Genomic DNA, 12004 nt, shown 5'->3' on the forward strand with positions numbered 1-12004 from the left:
AAATTTTATTATTTTCTATTTTTGAAAAACTCTCCAACCGAACCATTCTTAAGATAAAAAGGACTATATATCACTTCATATGATAATATTAATAATAAATATTTAAAATATTATTAAAATCAATTTTAATGAACTCTAAAATTCTATTTTTTAATAGTAATTACTAATAGTTTATTTTTTAATAATTACTAGCAATTTATATATATATATATATACCATAAACAAAAAAGAAAAAACTAAAATTAAAATTATATACTTTTATTTTTTTAATAATACATTTTATGACTATTATTATTTGCATTAGCAACAAATGATAAAAAATATAAATAAATATTATACTGCTGCTAAAATTAATTTGAGTATTTGTAAAATAAAAATAATTATAAACTAATAATTTAATTTATATTAAAATTAAATATAAATATAAAAATTAAATAATACTCCCTCCATTCTGAAATAGTTGTCGCTTTAGCCATTTTCACACAAATTAAGAAGTTAATAAATATGTCTAAAATTATAAGTATCTTTACTAAATTAGCCTTTTTTAAAACTTGTTAACATTAATCAGTATGACTCTTTATTTGTATTTTTGTATTCTTTCAATGGATTGATGAGGGATATATATGGAAAAATAGCAATAAATGCTTTTTTGGTATTCTAAAATGACAAGTATTATGGAATAAAAAAAATTCCCTAAAGCGGCAACTATTTCAGAATGGAGGGAGTATAATATAATTTTTTATAATTAATTTAAATTCTAAAAATAAACTGATTCAATTTTTCAATTATGAATAATAGTAAATTTATTAATTAATAATGAAACAATATCTAAAATTATAATAATTTTTATTAAAAATAATATAGCTATAAAAACCAAATTTTTATTTAAAATAAAACTAACTATAAGTAAATGAGTAATAAACAGGCACCTACCTAAAAACTAATTGATGATATGTATAGAATGAAATTCCAGATTCCAGTTAAAAAAACAAATTATTCCAAATCATAATCATAATGACTCAGATAATTACCACATCTAAATTATACGTGATGTACACGGATTCCTAGCGAGAGTATTAATGTTTAATCTCCCAACCGCCTCACTAACCCTAGTCACGCAAATCAAATGGCTTTTCCTTCCCTATAAAAATCCCCTACACAAATCAATTGAAGTATTATTAATTTTAAACTCTCTCTCTAAATTTTTCTTTTCTCTCTCTAAAATTTTCTTCGCTTCCAAACACAAAATTATTCCCAAAAAGCTTTTGAAATTTTAACCTAAACTCAAAATATTTTGTAGCAGACCAAAAAATGGGCGTTGCAATTCTGAATCCGCAAGACTGCCTTCAAAATCCATTATCATCACGGCGAGGTTTAATTTCCTTACCCCCAGAAATGAAATTGTATCGGAACCCTAACCCTAACCCTAACCCGACTCCTAACCCTAATAATCGGTCAAATCGGGCTCAACCCAACAGAAGAAAGCGAAGCCCTAACACCTCTCCACCCGCACGCGCCGCCGTAGTAGCCAAAGTGGAGGCCGAAAAAATTCCTGTTTTAGGGCAGGTCAAAATTCTTAAACGCGGTGAGCAGTTACCAAAACTGTCCCCGGCGAAGGCGGTTTCTCAACCTATTAACATAGAGAAGAAAAAAGACGTAGATCTGGATCTTGGTTCAACCCACCGTCTTGGACCGGATCCGGACCGTGTACAGACTCAGATCTGCTTCCGATCTACCGGTTTTTACGCCGGATCTGCTTTTTTTACTTCCCCTCCGCCTAGTTCGCTTCCTGTACCAGCGTTTTTCACGAAGAAGAATAATATCGATGATGCCACGTGTGACCTAAGAAGGATGTTAGGTCTCAGCTTATAATTAATCATCTGACCCGATCCGGTGATGGTAGTGGTCGTGGGTTTGGATCGGCATGGAATCTTTAGGGGTGTGTTTGGATCGGCATGGAATCTTTAGGGGTGTGGTTGGATCGGCATAATTGGGAAGCTAATAGTTAGGGTTTGTATTTGTTGTTTTTCATTTTCAATGAAATCTTCCCTTATTTTTTCAAGGGGAAGATTGAGTTGGCGACTTGAACTCAAATCAACTACGCAATTTATGGGTTCGTGCGTGTGATTATATGTAAAAGCACGCAGGCGGACGCGTTTTGTTGCGGTACTACCTATTTAGTTTAGTTCTAAGTTTAATTTAATAGTTTATGTTGGAAATTTATGTATAGCTTTGATTAGCTGTTGAAGGTAAGGGGTTAGTTAGAATTAAGGAGTTTATTTTATAAGGTTTATTTAATTTTAGCTGGGTAATTTCTTGTACTTTGTCTTTGTATTCTGCCTTAAATTTGAGTAAAGTTTATATATTCTGTTTTTAGTTTTTAATTCTGGCTTGTTAACGAGTTCTTGGTTCTTTCTGGTATGTTTCAATATCTTGAGCAGGGTTGTGCAAAAAATTGATGATGATTCAGTTGGGTTTTAATTTATGAATAATTTTATTTTTATATAAATTTGGTATAATTTGAATGAAATTAAAGAATAACTGAATTAATTTGGTTAGTTTAGTTCTTACAAAAAATTAAAGAATAAGGGAACAGTTAATCGATTGGAATCCTCCGGTTAGTTTAGTTCTTGCAAAAAAATTAAAGAATAAAGGAACATTTAATCAGGGTGCAATTCGTAGCGAAGCGACGTGGTCCAAGCTCGAAATAGCGACGGAGATTCAGCTGGCTCCGTCAAGCTGAATTATGGGGAGCCTTGGTGGTCCTGCATCCTCTTGAAATAGAGGCTGCAAATTGCTATCCTTGAAATGGACAGCAAACCTGCTGTTGAAGCTATCACAAAGGATGAATCATAATCATCAACGCCGACATTGATCTGATGTGACCAATCATAGATCTCATGAGACGGAATTGGCACGTTCTCGGATGTTATACCTACAGGGAAGCAACCGGATCGGATGGAAAATCACGGATTTTCTCAGCCTCTAGGCCTTGTCCTGTATTGTGATCTGCAGGAAGAGCATTATTATGGAAGATATGTTTTTGCGTCGTATGCACAGGAGTGTCTAATCCTCCTTCTGGCCTTGGCCAACCCTTGTAAATTGGGTTACCTTCAGTTCTGTTGAGAAGTAAAACTATGGGTTGGATTGGTTTGAACCGAATCTTATTTTTCAAATTTAGGGGCCGTTTGGTTCGGCATAAAAATGGGAGAATGGATATGGGAATGATTCCCATTGTTTATGTTTGTTTTGTCAAATTGTACTAGGAAATGGGAATGTGATTACCCCCTCAATGGGAATCACCTATTCCCCCCTTATCCAATGGGAATGGACTTTTGGGAATGTGAATCAAAATTTTACAAAATATTTTAATAATAAATAATAAATATATAATTATTAAAAAAATTATTTTTAAATATTTATTTTAAAAAATATACTTAATATAATAAAAAAAAAAACTTTTTAAATATTTTTTAAAATTATTTTTTTTATTTTTTTAAAAATAATTTTTAGATGATTTTTATTTTTTTTAAAATAGTTTTTTTATTTTTTTAAAAAAATAATTTTTTTTCTTTTTTTTAATTTTTTCGAAAATAATTTTTTTAATTTTTTCGAAAATTTTTTTTTAATTTTTTTAAAATAATTTTTTTTAATTTTTTTAAATAATATTATTTTTTTTATATAAAAAAAGTATTTTTAATAAATAATAAATAATTTTTTTATTAAACTTGAATAAAAAATATTTAAAAAAATAAAAAAAGTATTTTTAATAAATAATTTTTTTATTAAACTTTATTCATTCTCATTCCTACACTAATTTTGAATCAAACAAAAAATGAAAACAATCATCCCCATTTCCATTCCTTCTCATTCCGATTCGCATTCCCAATCTTGAACCAAACAGCCCTTAGTGGAATAGGTATAGTTAGGTTTGTGTTTCTTAATGAACAAAGGGTTATCTTCGAACTTGTGTAAAAGATGAAGGATCATAATCTATTTTTAGATTAATTAATGATAAAATTAGCACTGTATAACTTTAATTATTAAAATAATATGTTTAAGTTTATTGATTCCACCGTATTAATGTAAGGATGCAAATGATCTTTTGCTTGTTTCTTAATGCAGTCTCCTTCCTAAGCTTATTGAGGACGGTTTACTTCTGTCATGTCCTAATTAAAGCTGAACAACAAGGCGTCAATTAGGTTAATTAATTCGAAAATTATATTAAATTGGATGTTTTTATGACAAAACTGTGGACAAAACATAAAGGATACGGTTCTGCCTATTGCCTAGAAATGAGGCATATGGTTGTGGTTGGTGAGGTCTGATAACTATAGTTCCAAGGAAAAGTTAAAACAAAGCTAATTAGATTTCTTCGCCAATGTTAAGTTTTGGCAGATAGATAGCCAACTTTTTCTTAAGATTTACTTTAAATAGACGCAAATCCAAGAATATATATAATTGCTTAATGTAGATAGATAGGACCTATGTGGTGTGGTTTAAGTGTACAAGCGCTCTCTCTTAGGGTGGAGGTTTTGGGTCCGGTTTGAGATTTTCTCAAATTCATTATTTAAGAATCATGTTTACGATCTACTTAATTCATTATAAAATGAACGATGTATATTAATTTGATTAAAATTATACTTTTTAATCTACACTGTTCATTTTATAGTAAATGGTGTAAATCGTAAATATAACCTCTTCAATTTCATTTGAACTTGAGAAAATTCTAATCCCATTCGGTTCAAGTCTCTACAACCACCTCCAATGATTATACGGAGACATTAAATATCTAATTATTGACGTTTGAGATTTTAGCAATTGATTATCTATGGCAAAAAAAATGCAGAGAGCATGGCCTTTTAGTTAACTATGAATTAATTTTATTTTTGTGTGTTATTGCTGTTGTAGCTATTGATTCTTTTGAATTTACAGTTAGCAAATTTAATGCTTTCATCTTAGTATATTTTGAATTCGGGTATTTTATAATTTTTTGTTTTTTTTTGTCAAAGGTTAAAATTTTCATTAATAATAACGAAAATTACATAGATGAACGGTTTTTCAACAAATTGAAAAAACAGTTATAAGATAATGATGAGTGCTGTAAATACATCTGTACATACGTCATCGATAAGGGCTTTTTAAACCACCAAATGGGTCAGCCAATACATTTATGGTTCAAATATTGAAATACGATCTTCAAACCGCTCTATCCTTAAAACTTCAAAATCTTCAAGTCCCATCTTCAATCATGAAACTTTAATGCAAACATTTGTCACAACCAAACTTTAATGAGTATTTAATGCAAACATTTGTCACAACTATGGATTTCCTTTACCGTGGTGGAATTAAAATTATTTCTATGTTATTGTATGGAACAATGTTTTAAGAATCAAATGGGATGTTCTAAGGTTTTGAGATAGAGTTTTTTTTGAAAGTGTTATAATCATGATTCTCGACTCAATCGAATCGACTGTAGTATATGATAAATTTAAAAAAGTGCACTTATGTATTTCTTCTGTAATTAGAAAGGGGAGCGATTATGAAAAAAATAGAACCTACGACATAACATATTGCTGCCAAATGTTTGTACTATTTGACATGCAGCTCATTGATAAGCGCATTTATCTATTGAAATAATATATTTTATTTTATGCACAATGTATTTTTCTATTTACAACTATGCTCTTTTTATCAAACATATCATTTGTCAATTCGGTCAATTATTTTATCGAGTATTGTCAAATGTATCTATGTTTATTTTTTAGCTAATATAGTGTGCGGTCATAGAATAAGTCACATAGATGTATAGTATTACGCTATGTCATCTTTAAATAAATTGTGGATGTATTTAGCAATACGAGTCAAACTAATAAAATTTTACAATCATGATCTATTTGACAAACAAGATATAGTTATGATTATTTTATTTTATAAATAATAAATAAAATATTTTTAAAATAAATTTGTGGTCTTACCACAAAACTAACCTAAAATATAAAGGAGTTTATAAAAATACCAAGTAGCCCCATTTTTTACATTACTGCCAACATTTTAAAAAGTTTACATTAAATACTCATTATCTTAAAACCGACTCAAACCAACCACCAATCACATCCGGCCACCGCCGCCGCCTCCAAACAGCACCCCCACTAACGGTGGCCGACGATTTCCGATGGCCGACGATCCCCAATCGTCGGCCACCATCTCCGGCCACCGGCCATATTTCCTCCGGCTACCACCCAACCCCTACTCTTGACCCCTACCCCCAACAACGGTCACCGGCGGAATCCTCCGGCAACCATATGCCACTTTCGATCGCTTTCACCCACCTCCGTCCTAAAAACTAAACCCTAAAAACTAATTTTTAAAACTCCAAATGTTAAACTCTAAACCTTAAATACTAAACTAAGTCCTACTTGCTAATCTAGATAAAATTATAATTCTTTTTATAAAATGTCAACTTTTAAAATCTTTTCATAAAACACCAAACTTCTCAAAAAAAATGGAAGAGAGTGAAAAGATTTAAGTAAGTTGGTATTTGAGAAAAGATTTTAAATATTTGTAATATATATGTAATTTTCTCTAAATTTTTCTTATATTGAGTTGATTTTTGGGCTTTTCAAAAAACAAGGGCATCCAAACTTAAAGGCCCAGCCCAAGAAGCCGAAGTGCCATAAATTGCAAAAACTCGCATGGTTTGTCATTTCTCAATTATTGGAGTGGATTGAACCATAATTCCACTCTCACCAAACTTCATTGTTAGCTCAAATTCCGGATAACAAAATTTACCAACTTTCTGTTTTGGGAGTAGACAATCAGGGTGTGTAAAAATCGAACTGAATCGTAAAACTAAACCGAACTGAAATTGTAACTATGACCAATTATTTGATGAATCCGATTTAATGATTTTGTCATTTAATTAATCCGATGCGGTCAATTCAGTTTGATTTGATTAATTAGTTAGGTTTTAATAAAACTCTACACACCAATATAAGGTGTTTACTTTTTTTTTCCCACAAGTAAAATTCAATTATGCTAATATTAGTAGTAGTAGTTAATATCATAATTTTAGATTAGATTACACTACCAGTCTTATTGATTCAAAGCCGAAAGTTGAGTAATGCATTTATACTTTGTAAAGTTTATAGATACTTGGTTGTTGAGTGGTGGTCAATGTCTATAATGGACTCTAAGGCCCAATTATACCGAAATCCATATAAACGCACAAGGGCATAATAATGAACATTTATTTAATTCTGATGATAAATTTTTTATTTAGATTAAATTCTTCATAAATTTCTCTTATGTAATTTTTTTAATCTTTAAATTATCTAATTTTATTAGCGAATTAGTTACGAACCGGTTAAATGAGTGCCAAAATCCATTAATAATTGAATGAATGGTCTATTACTAATTTTAATATGTACAAGAAAACAGATTTTGGTAAAAATAAGCTCAATTTTCGACTCATAAAAAAAATCAAAGATTCATTTTAGAAAAAAAATTATTCTTAAAAAAAAGATATTATATCAAATAAATTTATTTTTTTAAGAATAGTTATTTCCTTAATTTACTTCCTAAAAATCAGATTATTATAGTTAAAAGCTTAATTATTTTACTATAATTTTATTTATAAATTTATGAAAAAATAAATAATGATTACAATTGTTTTTTTTTAACTAAATATACAAAACTAGTGCTCCCTCCGCCCGTTGAAAAAGAGCCATATGCCTAATGCATATATATTAAAAAGAATAACTTTTTTATTTTCTCCTTATTTGAAGATTGTATGCAGAGTAGTAGCTATAAATTATAGTAAAAATAAAGAGGATACAAGAGAGAATTTCTTATAAAACGGAACAAAAATCATGACATAGCATTCTTATACATGGCATAAAAAATATTAAAATATATTCCTTCTTAAACAGAAAAAAAGGGAGTAATAAGTTTATAATTGCATTTCTATTGTAAATTAAAATAGGAATTTTACAGATATAACCAGAATATTGGTTTGATTTAGATAAATACGATCAATATTTTTATATTGCTAAAATACCGTACACGAAGCAAATTCTTTCTTTTATACGTTCATAACGTATCGTTTTGGGCTCAACTCTCTCCCACTCCTCATCTTCTTCCTTCTTCTTCTTTTTCAAATCATCATCATTTTCTCTCATCGCTGTCATATAATTGTCGCCGTTCCTCCTGTTGGGTCCAGCAGTAGCTCAAGAGGGGGGGTGAATTGAGACTTTAAAACTTTTCTGCTAAAATATGATAAGCTACGGAGTTAGTTTAAGCAAATAGAGTTTTAGTCAGGCCAAGCTAATCAAATATGAGAGATTTGATAGCTTCCAAGAGATCAACTAAAGAGCTATAGAATAAGCTTAAGTTGATAAGTCCAAACAAAGATAAGCTGTTCAAATATTGAGGATTTGACAGACAAGTAAGATCAACTTCTAAGCTATTAACTCAGCTTGAGTTGATGCACATTAGTAAAGATAAGCTAATCAAATATGAATGATTTGTGAGCTTATCAATACAAGAGATAAAGCTAAATAAACAGAAATTAGATTAGTTTGAGAAATGCTTTGAAAAGTTCTTTAGAAAATCTCTTTTGAAAAACAGTTTATGGTAAAGCTAATTAAATCAGAAATGAAAGCATAAAGCTGAGACACCGGATTTTTATAGTGGTTCGGCAACCCTGCCTACATCCACTCCTTAGGGATCCCCATCCCTAAGTATTTCACTCTTCAATCTCTATTGCGGGCTAGAGATAAAGCCAATAAGAATACAACCCTAGTTCTAACCAGAAGCTAGTCTGTAACTTACACGCTGATTTGTTAGCTTCAGCAAACTATTTCCCTTTGAGATTACAAACCTAGTTCTACCCAGAAGCTAGTCTATAACTCAGCTGATTTGTTAGCTTCAGCAAACTATTTCCCTTTGAGATTACAAACCTAGTTCTACCCAGAAGCTAGTCTATAACTCACAAGTGATTACATATATATTTGGTGGTGTAATACTCTCACTCAAAACTAACCCTAGTTTCTTTGAGAGGGATGACCAATTTGAAGCACAATGTTGGTGGTGATGGATTTTCTCTCTTGATGCTCCACACTTGATAAATGGTTGATGGAGAGGTATATATAGGCTTCAAGAATCTTCTAGAATAAGGGCTGAGTCATTTGCCTTGATTCTTATCCATAAATGCAAGGTGTACAAAATGCCAAATGGAGGAGCCTTTTGCCAGCCGAGTTAATCAGACCAGGTTGGGAACATCTTGTTTGGTAGTGACCTGGCAGCCTGATTTTGTAATACAAGGTACACTGTCACAGTCTGATTTTGTCTGCTGAGCTGGTAAACCTCAAGCTAATTCCGAAAATGCCCTCCAACTATTTACTTGTATTTCAAGATAGAATAATCATGAACCTTCTAGAACATGGGCCTTGCAACACTTGGACAAATAAAATTAGTGGGCTTTAGTTATCATCAAAACTAAGGATTATGGATAAAGGCCTTTAGCCAACACCTCCATTCCTTCGCTCAGCTGCTCCTCCATTCCTCCGTTCGTTGCTCTTCCGCTCTGCCGTTTATCTTAAAATCAACAAGTCGCAGAGCCTCTGTTTTGGTGAGAATAATAATCACAAGTAGCCCTTTCAAATTTGAGCTTTGTGCTTTCCTTTTCGGCATCAATCCATGGCATTACTCATGAAATGGATAGAATTGTGAAAGACAAAAAGGATGATAGGAGTAATATATCAAATATAAAATTTGCATTTATAATCTTATGATCATTTGAACATATTATTAGGGTTCATAATTTTTTTTCTTAATTTACATATTGAGCACTCTTTTTGTATTGAATTTAGTCTAGTGTTTGAAGAATCATGAAACAAAAATTTAATTGATATATGTAAAAGCACTTTTTCACGCTTTAATGTTAATATAGTACATTAAAAATGAGAGTCAAACTTTCGCCTCTAAATTTTTTCAAGTTGATATTTGATTGACATTGTGTTGATTTTTTGTGGATATTGTGTCAATTTTAGCATTGGTGGAAATATAAGTAATTATGTCTTGTTATTATAATGTTACACTATTGTTTTTCTATTGATTTTGTGTTGATTTTTAGTTGATATTAAAGCATGAGTGAAGAAGATAATAATAATTTTAAATTATTGTAATATTAAAGTGTCGATTTTTGGTTGATTTTTTGTTGATATATGAAAAAATTAAAATTAAATATATGATAATAACAAATGCTGATTAATTATGAGTAAAAAACAATGATAAAAAATATTAAAAAAAGTAAAAAGTAATAGACAAAATTTTAATATTGCCTAGTTTATTGAATGTTGTTGATATTGTGTTTATATTAAAACTGACGAAAAGTGTCAACAATAAAACAGTCATAATTTTAAAAAATAAAAAATTAAATATATGATAAATATTAAGTGCATAAATATAATAATAAAAAAATTAAAAAATGAAGAAAAATGTTAAAAATGAGAATTAATATATAAAATATTTTTTTAAATAGTATGCAAAAGAAAAATAAACTGGTATGGAACGTAAATTAAATAGTATGCAAAAACAGTATTTTATATAAAAGCTCATTAAAATATTAATTTTAGGAGTATTTATCCTATAAAATTGTCGTACCACGTCATTTTTACAGCAAACTAATGAGCATGTGCGATCGAGAATATTTTAATTATTATTTATATTTTTACATAGTTAACGTACTATTGATATGTTAACGATTGTATTTGTATAATTATTCTAATTTTAATGGTAGTAGATCTTTTTATTAACGATTCTAATTAATTTTGTTAATTTTAATTACTAAGTGTTATTTTAAAATAATAATAATTGAAGTTCACTAGAAATAAAAATGATGATGCAGTCCGCTAAGCTAAAACCATGAGCACAGTTGCAGAGGATCCTAGCACTTAGCACTTAGCAATGTATAGCCCTAGATTGCAACCAAAAAATTTCATTTTCTTTCTTCTTCTAAAAGATAAAGAAAGAAAATGAAAAATAGTCAGTGCCACATGTCATCGTGGGACCCATTTTCAACTTAAAAAAGCAAAGAAAAAAGGTCAGAATTCAGAAACACACACAACACAGGCACTCCCTCAACCCTAACAACGAAACCAAGCTCATGTTATTTATTGTTTAAATAATAAAATTGAGAATATTACATTAAATTAAATTAAATTACAAACAATAGTCCACTTATAAATAAAATTGCATAGTTTAACATTTTTATAAATAAAAAACTAGTAGTTAATGTTGCTAATTTATAAATTAAATTAAAATTTTAATTTATATACACTATCTAAGCATCATAAACGAATAGAGTGACAAACTGAATTTATAACCATAATCTCTAAGTTTCATTTTTATTGTTTTCACTCGTTTCTTCCTTCTACCCACAAAATAATTATTCAATATAAATATTTATAAATTTAGAGATTTATAATTTCATTCTGTTATTAAAACTTAAAAGTTTTACTAATTTTTAAGATGTGTCTAAAATAAGTTAAGATTTTAGTTTAATCATATAAAAATATTTATTTTTTAAATTTTTTTTTCACAAATCGTTATTTTTAAGTTTTAAATTGCATCATTAGTTTAATTTTTTTCTACTTACAAAAGGGTTCAAATTTTAATGTCTTTATTTTGACACTTGATTTTAATTTTTCCAATATCAAAAATTTCTTTAAACTACATACTAAACTAATTTTTTTTTAAAATTTTTCCAGCGTGAAAAAATATTAATTTTAAATTTGAAACTTAAACTATAAATTAAAATATAAAATAAAATTAATAATTTTAAAAATTTGAAATATCAATTAAAAATCGAAGAAGTGATATTTGGATTATAAAAATTTACTAAAAATTAATTTTCAAAATTAATAACAATAATAATAATAGAAAAACTGGAATCTACTACTATTCCAATCACTACACTACCCATACATTAATACCCCAACCC

At 29.0% G+C, this 12004-nt stretch overlaps 1 protein-coding gene across 1 annotated transcript; it reads left to right on the forward strand.

Moving 5' to 3' along the window:
- Positions 1-1174: 1174 nt before the first annotated feature.
- On the forward strand, positions 1175-2384 carry LOC126669599 (uncharacterized). Its single transcript, XM_050363101.2, has one exon. The coding sequence runs from the start codon at positions 1312-1314 to the stop codon at positions 1870-1872; it is 561 nt and encodes a 186-aa protein (XP_050219058.1). The 5' UTR covers positions 1175-1311; the 3' UTR covers positions 1873-2384.
- The last annotated feature ends 9620 nt before the right edge of the window (positions 2385-12004 follow it).

The sequence above is a fragment of the Mercurialis annua genome, linkage group LG2 (assembly GCF_937616625.2).
Source record: "Mercurialis annua linkage group LG2, ddMerAnnu1.2, whole genome shotgun sequence".
NCBI lineage: Eukaryota > Viridiplantae > Streptophyta > Magnoliopsida > Malpighiales > Euphorbiaceae > Mercurialis > Mercurialis annua.

Bases quoted from the DNA above. Each gene is read 5' to 3' on its own strand.
- LOC126669599 (XM_050363101.2), top strand. From the start codon at position 1,312: ATGGGCGTTGCAATTCTGAATCCGCAAGACTGCCTTCAAAATCCATTA.